Below are 15,617 nucleotides of genomic sequence, written 5' to 3'. Positions count from 1 at the left end.
ATGCAATGAGCTGTGTCAAAAATCTAAAAACAAAACAAACACGTTAATAAAGTTAACACACCAACTCAAAAATGTTTGTTATTGTGGTCATTGTTTACAAGGGTGTTCAACCACATCGCATTATATTGTGACATGTGAACAATTTTAAACAGTTCTACATGTCTGCAAACTACAACCACAAAAATAAATATATTGAGCAGCTGGACTACACAATCTTGTTACCCGATGCAGCAATACCATGATGCAATTATTTCAAACATTCTTGCAGTATCATTGTTGTAATTGTGGCTAGCATAACAAGAAGGTCATAATCATTAATGGTGGAACTTCAGTTCACAAATCGGTTTGCTAACAATTTTTTTTAGCCAATTGCTTTGGTTCACAAGCAATGCTTCAAAACACTCACAGCATCCATGCGGTACATTATATAATGTTTTTTTTTCAGCGTGACCATAATTCACTCTGTGTTTCAGATTTTCGACCCGAGAAAGGCTTAGAACAAAGTCAATTGGGCAAGTGATTGTGCTTTTGAAGCCGTGGAAAGTGTTATCATTCTGGTGGTATTTGCTAAGCACTCACGAGTACATGCCTTCACATATTGTTTTATTTCACATTATCTTCTGGAGAAATGTAATTGCTCTGCTCTGAGATGCAGGATGACAGCGGAAAAACTGTTTGCTGGTGCATGGAAAAGAGCAGCACGATACGCCGAAAGAATGTTGACACATCGTATTTGTAGACAGTTGATAAAATTGCAACGTGATAGTGGCAAGGGGTGAATTGGGTACCAAATCTCTCATCCGCAGCTGTTTTAAACTCAATGCTTGCTTTCTTCTTATTGGAGACAACGCCACACAATGTATGAGTAATATTATTTCGATATGTTAGTGCTATCGCTAGAATCACACCAGGTGGCATGAGCAAACAATGTGCACTATAAATATGAGGTGTGAAATTGCTTGAATCACTGCACCTGTAAACTGCTCAAAATGACAACAATCACAAAGCAGGGTTAGGACAATAATGACAGATAGTTGATTAATCAAATCTTTCTTTTCACAGGATGTATACGTCTTAAAGTGTTACAAACCAAAACACACCATCAAGCTTGTTTAGTGTCGTCATGCGGCAATGCTCGCATTACCCATCACAACAGTCTCCTGCTGATGTGTGACAGTCTGTGAACTCCTCTGCTCCGTGACGCTGAAGCCCACATTCTGGAAGCCTCCTTGGCTCTCAGCCCAAGATTGCTGGAGGTTTCGCAGTAGCTCCTCAGCAGAAGCATCGGAGGGCACAGCAAGTGTTGCAACTCTGCCTCTTACGACATCAGCGTAGGATGGAGGGTTGCCTCGGGTCACTGAGCTCCCCGAGCTCTCAGAATGCACCTCGCTCCTCATCATGTTCCCAAAGTCATCAATGCTACAGAAGTGTGAGGATGTTTCAGATTGATCCACTGGCTTGGAGTGGGAAAAGTCCGCTTCTCTTTTTTCAATTTGTTCTCGTAGATCTCGAGCCGCTTGAGAACTGTGCTCGCCACTTTCAAAAACGTTTTTTATCGCTTTGACGTTGAATGTCGCCACTTCTTCCGTTCGTAGGGCGCGTTGGTCGGCCTCTGCGTCTTCAGTGTCACTACCCAGCCTCTCTGCAATCACTATTGGCTCTTTCCTGGAGTAGACCGCTGCTTTCGGAGACTCAAATTTATTGACCAGCTTCGACATGTCCACTTTTGGCAGGTCCTCTTTCAGGATATCTGCAGTCAAAACCTGAGCACTCTCCTCCGTATCAGCTTCGAGACGTTCAGGGATATCGATCGGATCCTTCCGAAGGCACGACTTGCTTACTTCTGCTTTCCGGGCCTCCTCAAAGAAACACTTTTTGTCTTTGACTGTCATCATGGAGTCGCCCAGTTCTGCCACATTTATCGATACCGGCTGGCTGAGACACGGAGACGATCGCCCTACGCAATCCACAAACAACTCTGCCGAGGCCATGGTAGGTGGAGGAGTGGGGGTGCAAGAATCCTTTGAGGTAGTGTCTTTCAATTTCATCATCTTCTCAGAGCGGCTCATGGTGGGAGATGGCGTGGCCCGGAAGGTTGATGTGGTGGTGTACCGCTTTCGAGCTGGAGAGGGAGGCGTCCCGACAGACTTGTAAGGCGGTGGTGACGGAGTGCCTCTGAGCGGTGACTCTATCCTTCTGGATTCGATGCTAATGAAGGTAGGGGACGGGGTGCGGATGCTGGCCAATGGGGAGTGGACTCTCTGATCTGCTGCCTCACTCAGCTCCTGTTGCACTTTGCTCTTTTTTTCTTGTGGTCCTTTCTTTTCAGTTTTGGACGAACCGATGCTGATTTTAGAGAACTTTGTCGTCATGCCACTTATGACCTTCTGGTCTGGTTTTGGAGGCACTGGGGGTGGCGGGGGAGGGAACTCTTTTGCTTTCATTTCCACTGCTGTCAGTATCTCCTCTAGATTTGTGAGCTTAACTTGGATAATGTTCTTCAAAAAGGCTATCATGTCTTTCAACTTTTTCTTACCTGACTGTTTAGCAATTCCACTTAAATTCTTTCTTTGCTCTGATCCCACCAGCCAGTCAGGGAGATCACTTATAATCATGCCGACAACGGTGGGTTCAATCTTACTTGGTGTGCCCTCAAACTCTTTCATTTGAGTGAGGAGATTCTGCAAGAGGTGACATTTCTCCACTTGTGGCATTTCTTCTGAACGGGCCTGGTCCACATGAGTCATTTTCACCGATGTGTCACTTTTTGACTTTGCCGCTGTTGTCTGTGTTTTTATTATTTCTGGAGCTTCTTGTTTGATTTGCTTTTGTTGCGTATGAGCAGCTTCTTGCCTCTGACTGCTATGCTGGACCACCTTCTCTGTCACAACCGTCTCCTGCTGTCTTTGGACTTGCTGTGTCCTCGTGCTCTGCTGAACTTGGGAGACAGATGTTGTCTTAGACTTCTCGGGCATCAAAACAGTGACTTCAAGTGGTTGTGTTTCTTTGGCTTTATTCCCTTGCACAGATTTCATGTAACTTTCTTCCTTAGCTGACCCCAAATTTCTGTTGTCTTTTGTTAGAAATTCTCTCGTTGATGATGTCACATGGGTGCTTTCCTGGGTCGATTTTGTTTCACTCCTCTGTGACGCATTGCTTGCCTGCTGCTGTAAGAGCGTTTCGCTTTTCATTGCATGGATTTGTCCTGAAGTGTCACATTTGTCATCTTTTTTCTCAGCAGGCATCTTAAAGGTTCTCACCTTGAAACTTGGCGTTACCTTGGGGATTTTTGTGGGTTGAGAAGGAGGCATTTTTCCTTCTTTTGTCACGATCTCATTGGCATTTTTCACATCTTCAGCTTGCACCGTTACTGCAGCCTGCCCTTGGACATGTGTATTTTCTTGAGATAGACCATGGTGTGTGACATCAATAATAGCGGCTGTGGACTTCTTAATGACCTGCTGCTGCTCACTGACTGAAGAGGTGACATTAACGCATGAATGGACATTTGAGGTTTTGTGTTCAGGTTGAGTCTTGAGTACGGGTGCAGCTTGATTTGACACGCTGACTTTTGAGGAAAGTAATTTTTCAGAGTTCTTACTAGAAAATTGTTGGTTGTCTAAAGAGTTTTTGGAATACACTGGGGCTACTTTCTTATTTGCAACAGAGATCAAGGGCTTGCCCAGAGGAATCTGAGATGGGATTTTCTTGGTAGTTGTTTGTTGCACTGAAGTTTCTTCTTTGGGAACTTGTACTTTTGCTTTGGGTGCTTCTGTAGTCTCTACTTTTTCAGTCCCACTTAATGTGGAAAACTGCAAAGTGTCAACATTGGCGGGGGGTTGTATGTTCACTGGAGGAGAGATGGGAGTTGTGACTGTGCTTGTCCCCGTGTCCTCATTTTCCATTCTCTGCTGACGGAATTTTTCTTCTGCGAGCATGAGGGGGGTTTTAAATTTGCTAGCGTATGGCCTCGGCTTTGGCGCAGCAACTGGCTCAGGGGGCGGTGGCAACTTCATGGGTGGAGGATATACTTTTTTGGGTGGCTGTGGGCTTGGGTTTTGCATCAGTTTTGCAGATGGGAGTTTGGGTATTTTTTTGACTGTCTCAACATGCTTGTGTGCATCCTGCTGTCTTGCTTCTATGAAACTTTCCTGAACTTTGACCTCTCCGAGGGGTGCTGTTGTAGGTTTTTCTTGTTGAAGGTGAAGCTGAGTGGGACGTTGCAATGGACTCTGAATGTTTCTTTGCCATTTTGGTTTAACAGGCACAGGCACAGGCCTTTGTGCCTCTGGTTCTTTGGGCACTTTAAACAAAGGTTTACCGACGGGCTTCCCTGGATTTGCAGCAGGAGGCAAAGGCATTGCATTAAGTTCTTCTTGTGAAGGTGGGGGAGGAAGGAAATCTTGACCAGAGCAGGAAGTTGGAGGAGGAGGTGGAAAAAATTCTGGGCCAGATTTTCCACTTTCAACAGGAGGTGGCGGCGGCGGTGGTGGAAGGTCACTTTCCTGGGTTGCGGCGGCAGCTCGGGACAAGCCGGATGCTGGGCTTTCCAGAACGGGAGATGGAGGTGGAGGGAGGGAAAGCTCAGACTCAGAACGAGGAGGTGGTGATGAGGGAGGTGGCGGGAAATGAATTTCCGGCTTACCCTTTTTAGGCATGCCTCGCGTCACCATGTCCAGATTATTAGAGGTACTCTTCATGTTTTTGAAGCTTTTCATTTGTGCCAAAGCCTGGTTCTCTGTTTGCTTTTGAGTTGCATGCTCAGTTATGATGACATTTTGTTGATGAGAGACCGTTTGGTGCACGATGTTGGACTGTTGAACCGTCTTCGTTTTGGTTATTTGCTTGTTGGAAACGTTTGTCTGTAATGAGTTGTGTACCTCTTTAATTGTACTCGCGTCAGCTGTTTTAGCATTTGCGTGCTCATAATTAGATGTTTGTTTAGTCTTTGTCATAATGGCCTTGGCGGATTGTGTTTTCTGTTGGGGCAGCATATTGGGCTTTTCTTCTTTTATGTTCTTTTGTTGAAAGGCCCCAGCAGTATTGTCTGCTTTGGATGCAGTCACAGAGGCCTCATTGGTAATTACCTGTGTTTTCAGGAGCTTGTTTTCATTGTGCTTTTGCGACTCACACCTTTGAGAGAGGTTTTTTACAGCAACGTCTGAAGTGCCTGTTATGCTCTTTCGATTTTCTTCAAGTAAGCGCTCGTGTGTCACTTGATTTATACCGGTAGTTAGTGGATTTTTCTGGGGAGCCTTTGCTTTTGAGTGCCCGCGCTTTGGCTTTGAATACTGTTTTCTTTGCATCAGGCACTTTATCGCCCCTTGAACGTCCCCTTTCACCACTTCCTCTTTTTCGATCATTGTTGTTTCCTGTCCCTCATAGAGTGATTTTATGGATGTTTTCACATCTCCTTCGATGCTCCCCCGACGCTGCATTCTTGGGCTGGTCGTTGGCTCAAGGAGAAGCTGGATCGTTGCTTTAATATCCCCCTGTTCACTCACTTGATGCTGATATGTCTTCTTTTCACTGGAAGCCTCGTGTAAAGATTGCATGGCATTTTGGATGTCACCTTTGACAACCTCTTCTCGTTCGACTTCCTTGACCGCACATTTGGCTTCCTCCAGGGACTTGAGGGTCCCTTTGACATCACCTGGCACTAAATCTTCAACGGTGCTTTCCGACTTTGTAGTTGCAGACTTCTCAAGTGACTCAAGAGCCCCTTTAATGTCTCCTCGTAATATTTCTGGCTTTTCCATTTCTTTTAGCTGATGCTGAGCTTTCTCCAGAGATCTTAGAGTTGTGGGTATGTCTCCCTTCACCACCTCCTCTTTCTCTACCGCCGCTTTTTGATTCACGGCTTGACTCAGTGAATCCAAGGCTGCACTAAGGTCTCCTTTCACAATGTCCTGTTTCTCCAGGTTTCTGTAAGTCGCAGCGGGCTCCGTCATGAAGACTTGAACAATGCTGCACACGTCGCCCGGAACGATATCATCTTTTGCCACTGTGCGGCCAATCTCCTGTTGGTTCTTCCTGAGCAGGATTTTGGTTTCCTCAATGTCGCCGCCAATAATGCACTCCTTTTCTACTGCTTGCTCCGTTTCATCTGCTTCACATTGAAGCTGCTTCAAGTAGTCCAAGGCACCGGACTCGATGCACGTCGTGTAAAAGCTGACATTACCCCTTTCTATCTCGCCTACCCTTATCTTTTTTGCGTCCTCTGCCCCTGAGTTGGAAAGGAGCCGGTGAAGGGTTTTGCTGACGTTCCCTTGAATGATATCTTCTTTCTCCATACTTGCCTTTTCCTCTTTATTCAACAAGGAATATATTGTCATCCTCACATCTCCCTTTTCATCCTCTTGAATTAGAATGCCGTGTTTGGAAGAACTCTCGTTCCTGAATAAATTGTTGATGGCCTCCTGGATGTCCCCATGGAGGATTTCCTCTTTCTCAACATTGCTGCCTTTCTCTTGGTTGAACAGTTGCTCTACTGTGGTGTTGATGTTGCCCCGCTCTTCCACGTCAATCGTTATCCCCCTTTCGGTGGTCTCCCTGCGATTCAATAGGTTGAACATTATGTTCCTCAGGTCCCCGCGGATAATCTCTTCTTTTTGTATCTCGGGGGTCTCCTGGTTCATCAGTTTGTACTTTGCCATTCGCACATCGCCAATTTCATCTGCCTCAATGAGGATGCCTTGAGAGTCAACCATTTTCTGAGAGTAAAGTTCTTCAAGTGTCTCTTTAACGCTTTTTCCCACAATGTCTCTCTTTTCCACAGTCATCTCATTGAATTCATTGAAAGGCGTCGATTCAAAGAGCCACGTCGTTGTCTTTACATCACCCTGTGGAATTTCTTCCCTTTCAACCACAAGCTCAGTGTCATCCGTGTGCTTGATGCTGTCGAGCGGCTGCTTCTCAAAGAGCCACACAGACTGTTTGACATCCCCTTTCATCACTTCCTCCTTTGTCACTTTCTCCAAACCATCATATTCTGCTCCTTTTTCACCAATCTCATCAATGGCATGCGTTTCAAACATCCAGGTGGCCGATCTGACATCTCCCTTTTGGATTTCACTCACGCTGACCGTTCGGATGTATTTTTGCGACATTTCATCCGTCTCAAATCGCTGCTTATTTGTCCTCACATCACCACCCTGGATGTCTGCAACTGTTTTGGACATCACTTTTATTTCCTCCGTAATTTCATCTAAAGGTTGTGTTTCAAACCTCCACCTTGCAGAGCTAACATCTCCTTTGTTGATACCCTCTTCAGTAACCGCTTTTATAACATACACCTCCTCCGAGTCTCTGATCGAATCTAGAGGCTTGGTCTCAAACAACCAACGGGCACCCACCACGTCTCCTCTCATGACCTCTTCCTTGGTGACTGTAGTGACTTCATGGTAATGGCCTTCTTTGTCACGGATAGCATACAGAGGTTGGGTCTCGAACATCATGGTATAGTTTTTGACATCCCCCTTCTCTATATCATTTCTAAAGATACTTGTGAGCGTCGAAATATCAGACTCACTGGATCTGTCTTTAATTTGATCCAGGGAGAACGTCTCAAAAGTGAAACGACCTTTGTTGACGTCCCCCCCTTGAATGTCAGTGACAGTTCGAATTTCTCTTTCTTCTTTGGATTCATCGTGGATTGTATCAATTGGGTGGTTCTCAAACATCCAGGTGCAATTGACCACATTGCCCTTCTGGATGTCCTCAGCCTGCTGCATCTTCAACAGCTGCATTGTCTCCTTCGAAGTGGAACTCATTATGTCTGACGAGCGATTCTCAAAAATGTACTTCATCCTGGAAACGTCACCTGACTGGATGTCGATTTCGGTGACCCTTCTGAAAGATTCACTGTCGTCACCAGTGAGGTTCTCAAGATTCTCGGTCTCAAAAAGAAAACGGGCCAGCCGCACGTCTTTTCCTTGGATATCGTCCTGTTTTACAGTGCAGGTTTTTAAAATGGTCTCAGACTCTGTATGGTCACGTATGTTGTCAAGACTTTGGGTTTCAAAGAGCCAAGTGCAAGTTTTGACATCACCTCTCTGCACTTCCTGAACATTTGCCTCGCTATTTTCAACTTTCTCATAGAGGGCATCAATTGGTTGTGTTTCAAAGAGCCACCTGCAAGTCTTCACATCTCCTCTTTCAATTTCAGTCTCTTCTTTCGTCTCCTTTTCTTCACTATCAACATGCTTGATGGCATCAAGTTGCTGCGTTTCAAACAGCCACTTGGCTGTCTTAACATCCCCGGACTCAATCTCTTGTTTCGATATGCCTTTTATGAGCTGAAACTTTTGGAGACTTTCATCAAACTCATCAATAGGCCGAGTTTCAAACATCCATCGACAACTACGCACGTCTCCCTTGACAATCTCTTCTCGCCTTACGGTCCTCACCTCATGGTAATGGCCGGAGCTGTCTTGCATGGCATACAAAGGTGTAGATTCAAAAAGAACCCGGTTGGATTTGACAGATCCACTTGTGACACCTTCAACTTGAATTTTCTGGGCGCCTTCACATTTACTCAAATCCATACGTTCAAACTTTTCCTTACAGTTTGTCACGTCACCTTTGTCTAGCGCTTCAATGTTGACCGTTCTCATCATTTCTTTCTTCTCTTCTCTTATATTCGCCAGAGGTTGACTTTCAAAAACCCACTTTTGATGCCTGACGTCGCCCTTTTCTTCTTCAGTTGCTGCCATTTTTTTAAGTTTCCCCACCTCAATTAGTTCCTTGAGATTTTCCATGGGGACGGTTTCAAAGAGATGCTTTGCTGTTTGCACATCACCTCCAACTATCTCCTCGGAGGGCAAAGATCGAGCATTGGCGTTATCTTTCAACGTATCCATAGGCTGAGTCTCAAAAACTAGGCAGTGTTTCCTTACGTCAGCTCCAATGATTTCTTCCTTTTTTATCCTGGTGGCCTCCCACTCTTCTTCATTGATCGTGTCCAGAGACTTTGTCTCAAAAAGCCATCTACCTTTGTTGACTCCCACTTTAACGTTGTCCTCCATGGAAATGCCACAGATAAGCTTTATACTAGCAAGGTCTTTGTTGATAGCGTCGAGGGGTTGGGTTTCAAACATCCAACGTGACGTCTTCACGTCTCCTTTCTCGGTCTCCTCCCTGCGAATAGTCGTGATCTCCAGCATCTCTCCCGAATCCCCCCTGATGACGCACATGGGGAGAGTCTCAAACATGCGAGTGGTTGTCTTCACATCCCCTTTCACCTCCTCGAGCTCAGATTTCAGGCTCAAGAAATGGCTCTCCTCGATGGTTTCTGTTTTGCCCAGTGAATCTAGGTGCTGTGTCTCAAAGAGATACCGAGCGGTTTTCACATCTCCTCCGGTGATGTCTTTTGTGCTAACAGCATCCAGTTCATCTTCTTGGTAGATCTTATTCAGATAGTCCAGCGGCTGCGTTTCAAAGAGCCAAGTCGCGGTACGGACATCTCCTCTTGCAAGATCGGTCAACTTTTGCGCCTGATCTGAAGAATCAAGTGTCTCCGACCCGAGGGCATCCATGGGCTGAGTCTCAAACATCCATGCTGTGTATCTGACGTCTTTCCCAGCAATGATTTCCTGCTGCGCAATATTCTTAACCTCATTCTCATCAGGGGTGTCATCTTTTATCGTGTCCAATGGCTTGTTTTCAAACATCCAGCGCCTGGATTGCACTTCACCTCTGAGGATCTCATCCCACTCCACAGATTCTCGATCAGGACTGGTACTCCCGCTTGAACCCTCGTTTTCAAACATAAAGCATGTTTGCTGAACATCCCCCACCGTTTCCTGAGTATTTTCTGACTCGGTAAGATGACTTTGGTAGTCTTCTTCCAGATTCTTGCGCACCTCTGGATGAATATGCTTGTACAGGCGCTTTAGTTCAGCCATGCTTTTGTGTTTGAAGTACTGCTCCTTGTTAACATTGCTTTTATTCTGGGTTGCTTGCCTATCGGGCTGGGCACTGCTCTCAGGGGTTTCCTGTGTTATCTCCAGCAGATTCATAGGTGGAGGAGGAGGAAAATATTCTGTTGTTTCATGCATTGCTGAAGACACTGCAGATGAGGCCGTGGTCTTCACGGAGGAGGAGTTTTGGTGACTAGTGATGGTTGAATTTTTGGACACCTGGCTTACTGGCATCCACTGAAACTGGTTAAAATCCATATCGACCTAAGTGGTTCATAAGTGGGCATGGCAAGAGGAACAGTTTAAGGTCATGTCAGCAAATTCACAATATGTTCTCAAATGAATTAAATGTCACGTCTATGTTCACTTTGCTGTTGGTCAGGTTGGAAGTTACGACATCTCTGATCATGTCATGTGGCCTCATTTTCTACTTATGTGTCATATAGCTCATTCAATACCTTTATTTCACTGGGGGGTGTGGCTTCCTCGATGTTTCTTTCATATTGCTGCTTCAAAGACTGCGTGGAAACCTTTGGTAGGTCCTCTCCTCCGACAAGCTTAACTAAATTAGACACAAGAAGATGGCTGCCTCATTAAGTCCTTCATAGTGAGAGGAAAGATAAATGAAGGTACTTTCATTTTCTGGAACCATGCAGCGGCAATTTCTCCGTTTCCCCTTTCTGATATTTTACCATTCATACGTTGCCATTTTTTACTGTGCATTGAACATTGACCCAAATGGTTAATTCATGTACAGTATTATTAATGTGCAGGGTGTGAAACATGATCATCATGGTACAGAAGACAAAGAGCAGACTAACCTGTTTCATTGTATTTTCCATGACTTGCGACCACATTGTTATGATGTACGCTCTCATCATGCATTACCTGCAGAAGAAGAAGGCAAATCATTAGCATGCTCACAGTCACAAGTTTTTGATCTACACCACATGAATTGCTTAGTATGCTTGTAATATTCAAGACTTGGAGCAAAAAGTCCAGAATCATATGGGTGTGATGTGCAACTCAAATACCTCTTGCTGATTTTGAAAGATGATTGCGGAGGGGACGTGTTCTCTGACACTACTTCTCACCGTCACCTCAGAAGAACAGGACACCTCCTTCCAATCAAGAAAAATACATTGAATTCCTGTTGCACTCGCAACATTCGTTCAGTGGGCATTTTGTTTTCAATCAAATGACACCCACTAAAAGTGAAGTGCAAAGAAAAATCTGATTTTGCAGTGATTGCTTAGTAAAAAAAAATGTTTCTTTCTCTTTGTTGACATGGTTGACGTCCACTGGTGAAAACAAACTGTCTACTGAAAGAGCAGTGTTTCGTATTCTCTTGTGGTGAATGGTGCTAATATTTTCACGTTGATGCTGTTCTTGTACGGTTGTCATTAAACTGTAGCCAATATGCGGTTGATGAGTACATAAGTTTACGCTTATAAACCTCGGTTTTATCACCACATAGTTGCTGAAAGCTGAAACAGCCGGAGAGTAATTTTCATAAAGCTTAATAAGCCCTTCATGGTCTGTGGATATTTTTTATTTTATTTTTTTGCTGCTCAGCAGAGTTTGAATTACATGTTCTCTTTGAATTGTATAGAAAACGCATTAGCCAATTTTTCCAAATCAAAGGCGTGTGAGCAAGTGGTAGATTTGAGCTTGTCTCTTTTGCAGTTAACACGAAAGAAACAGCCTCTGCTCCTGAAACCACTTATGTCAGGATTATATCTTTTGAATGTTCAACAAGCTTTAAAACATGGCATAGATCCTGGATAAAATGTCTGTGAAGGGAATCTGACTGTAAAGTGCTTTCTGTTGAGGCGGGAGAGCATTGAGTCGATGAAACAAACGCAGACATTCCTCGCACACACCTCAATGTAAAATTTAGCACTCAGCAAGGTCTTTTACGCTCAGTGCATCCGCTCGGCTTTCCATCTCACTGAACAGATGGGGAGAATGAATCGAGGGCCAGATCTGACCTTGCTTCGCTGGGATGAGATTTAACGTGTTCTGGCATTTGCTGCATGCACAGTCGTGCATAGATGATGCACATTGATGATGACCTCTTTGATTGACAAATAAAAATGGCCACATTTACATCTGCAGGGGAACTTTTTTACAGAAACACCTTCACCACGTGAATTCACTAATTTACTACGCAAATAAATAACTGAAGGGAAATGATCTGCTCATTGGAAATCCAAATAAAGATCACTGCACTCAACCAGCCACAAATGTCCGGTTGACCAGAGTACAGTATTGCTAATTCCACTTACCGTATTTTCCGCACTATAAGGCGCACCGGATTATAAGGCGCACCTTCAATGAATGGCCCATTTTAAAACTTTGTCCATATATAAGATATATACATTTGGCCCGCGGGCCAGACTTTGGACACGCCTGCTGTAGTGGCTCAATATTGGTCCATATATAAGGCGCACCTGATTATAAGGCGCACTGTCGGCTTTTGAGAAAATTGGAGGTTTTTTAGGTGCGCCTTATAGTGCGGAAAATACGGTACTTATACAATGGTGAGTTTAAATCAAGTTTAGGTCTAAAAATAGGGATTGACTTATTACAGTGGCACGCGAAATGTGAAAATGCAGACAGGACCAGAAAAACACACAGACAGAGGAGAGCTTGGGAACCAGCCTGCTAACCAGGATAAGGGCTAACATTGTTCGTGCCACTTGTCGTCCTGGATGGTTCACACACTTGACAACAACATGTACCTGCTGCTACACTCAAGCAGCTCCAAGGACTTGAAAAACTGCTGTAGACATTTCTGTCAGAAGCATTTATCATTGTTTAAATTGCCTCAAGTGCTAATGCTAGCAAATATGCACTGGAAAACAACCACCTGGGATTTTCGGTTACGGGTTATTTTAATAAAAGTTACTGCCTTGGCCATTATTTTTAGCCGTCTGTTACTATAGCAACAAAAAAAGAAAAATACAATGCTGTGTAGAACGTTTTTGGTGCAGGAGTGTGCGTTCAGTAAATGTTGCTTGTCCGTCAGTCGTCATTTGCCTGCGGCCGGGCCCTCCATCCATCATTGTCAGAGCGCCATTATTTCAAGCCGACCAACTATGTCATTGACAGTCCATCAGTCTGCCCATCATTATTGTCAGTCTGACATCTTTATTTTATCTTCGCTTCTGTCACTGCTAAATTATAGTTTGAAAACTATATTTTAGTACCGACTTCATTTTCTTCTTCTTGCACGTCGGTTCGTGGGAAAAGCCAATTGGAGTCAAGAATGTACACGCACTTGGATTACAGAGAAATACGAAGAGTGTACTACTGCATACTTTTGGGTTCATCAACAATGGCAATGACAACAGTTCTCACCTGCACAGATCTCTGCTGAAAATGGACCTGAGTGCTGCTGGACTGAGAAGACGATGAGGCAAATTCTTGATTTTCAAACTGTTTCTTCACACTGGCCAGGCCACCAGGCAGGGAGCAGGCCTCAGACTCCTCCATCACCTGGGAAAACATAATACATTAATACAAAAGAATAGAGAAATCAAAAGAGAAAGTTCACAGTATTTACAAAGCCCGATTCTAATTAAGTTGAAATAGTGTGTATAAAAAAAAAAAAGCAAAGCCTTTTCAACCTGAATTCAATGCAATACAGTAAAAACTCTCTAAATGTTCAACCTGATCAACTTTATTTGTAAATATTTAGTAATTTTTAATTTGATACCTGACGCAAGAGATTCCCAAAAAGGTTGGGACGGCGGCATATTTTTCACTGTCTTGCATCACTATTGCTCTTAAAGAAAATACTCAAAATGTTGTTTGGGAACTGAGAACAGTAAAAAGTGTCTCCAACATTTTTTTTTCCTTACACTGTTGTATTTAAGCAAACTTCGAATAGCTCTACAAACCTATTTGTCCAGGGTGTTGTTATATAGCGGGATCCACTTGTTCAATCATAATCCCTTTTTCTTTAACAGTGCATTAAAATAAACCAAGGGGATTATTTGGGCAAACACAAGATTAGACACAAAAAAGGAGCGTCAGATATTTATCAAACTTTCATATTGCTCCATTTACCCATCTAGACCTCAATTGCTTTCCCATTCCAGCCTGGCATAAACCCTCAGTTGCTCAGCAGTCCTGACTCTCTGTTGTCGTATCTAACGATTTATTTCTTCATCACATTTTCAAAGGAACACGAGGTCTGGATTGCTGGCAGGCCGGTGGTTGCATTCTTTTTTTGGCCTCAGTTTCATTTTCAAAACTTGTCAAACATATCTACACAATCCAATCATTACAAATCAATCATCATTAACATAATCAGGGTCTTCTCATAATTGAATATCATTAAATATTAATAATAACAGAAAGGTCATTTGGGGCAAATCTGTCATTTCAGATGCGTAAGCTATCAAACTGAGAGCACTTTGCATTAATCAGTGCCCATGAAGTAGTTCTCAGTTTCAAAAAGGTTGGCGACCCCTGATGTGTAGCCTTCTTCACTTTTATGTGGCCTGTGGCCTCTAGCGTCAGCCTTGTGTGAATTGATGGTCAGCTGTATCATGCTCTCGCTCTTTCCCTCCATCACATGTGCTCTCTTTCTCCCTCTCTCTGTCTTTGTCTAGTTTCAAACCCAACTGGTTGAAACAGACGGCCGCTCCACATTGAGTCTTGGGTCTGTTAAAGGTTTCTTCCCAAGAGCCAGGAATCCTTGCTTCTGTTGCCCAGCGCTTGCTCGTGTCGGGTTCGCTTGGGGTCAAGTTGGGGCTCAGTCCATCTTTTAATAAGTGACAGGTAAGGTCTTTAAAAAGTGCCCTGAGAAAAGTTCTGCTATGATTTGGTGCTATATAAATAGCTAGCATGATCCATGATGCTGTTCCAAAACCTATATGTATCTTTCAGCATGATCGGTGTCTTCACATATTTTTCTGCACCATGGGGAGTAACAACCATGCCATCACAGATGCTGGCTTTTAGGGCTGATCACAATCCAGATAGTAATTCTTGGCCTGAAGAACATGACATTCATGGTTTCCAAAAACAATTTGGAATGCGGATTAGCCAGACCACAGCACATTTTTCCTCTTTATGTCTGCCCATCTCAGATGAGCTTGGGCCCAGAGAAGCTGGCGACGTTTCTCTGTGGTTTTGATAGATGGTTGTCGCTTTGCATGGTAGAATTTTAACTTGCGTTTGCACAGTTTGCATCACTTTGTTGCATATTCAATTGAATATAAAAGGAAATGATTTCTGACATGCAACAACAAAATGAGCACAATGATAGTGTTATGCAAATTGTAGAAAAGGATTGATACCCACTTTAAATTCTTTTTAGTCAATATTTTAGCAAATGTGAGTATACAGTCATTTATGGACTCTCATTATAGCATTGCAATTACCTGTATGTCATTCACTGAACTCAATATTAATTAGCCGCCGGATTTTGATGTCCGATATTAGGTTGGTCAAAAGTAAAGTGGTAAAGGACAATCATCTCTTTCCCGTGTTGTTAATCTTGGCCCAGTGCGACGAGAATGGGGGCGCCAGGTTTTCAAGTGGATGTGCAGTATATTGAAGGATTGTTCTAGTGGCCAATGGAGATTTTTTGTTACTTCGCTACACACACGATTACTGCTGCTTGTTGGCGAGCACAGTGTGTTGAAATGTAATCCCAGATGGGTTTAGCATGCTGTATTTTAA

At 43.8% G+C, this 15,617-nt stretch overlaps 1 protein-coding gene across 2 annotated transcripts in view; it reads right to left on the bottom strand.

Annotated features, from left to right (window-relative positions):
- xirp2a (xin actin binding repeat containing 2a) overlaps positions 1-15,617 on the bottom strand; it is a 42,351-nt gene that overhangs the window by 470 nt on the left and 26,264 nt on the right. For both annotated transcript variants that reach the window (XM_049752989.2, XM_049752990.2), the window contains 5 exons: positions 13,284-13,421; positions 10,955-11,041; positions 10,742-10,808; positions 10,379-10,482; positions 1,145-10,184 (listed from right to left, as the gene is read on the bottom strand). In XM_049752989.2, the coding sequence (XP_049608946.1) occupies positions 1,145-10,184; positions 10,379-10,482; positions 10,742-10,808; positions 10,955-11,041; positions 13,284-13,421 (9,436 nt within the window). The remainder of the gene's footprint in view (positions 1-1,144; positions 10,185-10,378; positions 10,483-10,741; positions 10,809-10,954; positions 11,042-13,283; positions 13,422-15,617) is intronic.

Source organism: Syngnathus scovelli, chromosome 2 (genome assembly GCF_024217435.2).
Source record: "Syngnathus scovelli strain Florida chromosome 2, RoL_Ssco_1.2, whole genome shotgun sequence".
NCBI lineage: Eukaryota > Metazoa > Chordata > Actinopteri > Syngnathiformes > Syngnathidae > Syngnathus > Syngnathus scovelli.
The sequence above is the reverse complement of the archived record's forward strand: the minus strand, read 5'-3'. Positions and strand labels throughout refer to the sequence as shown.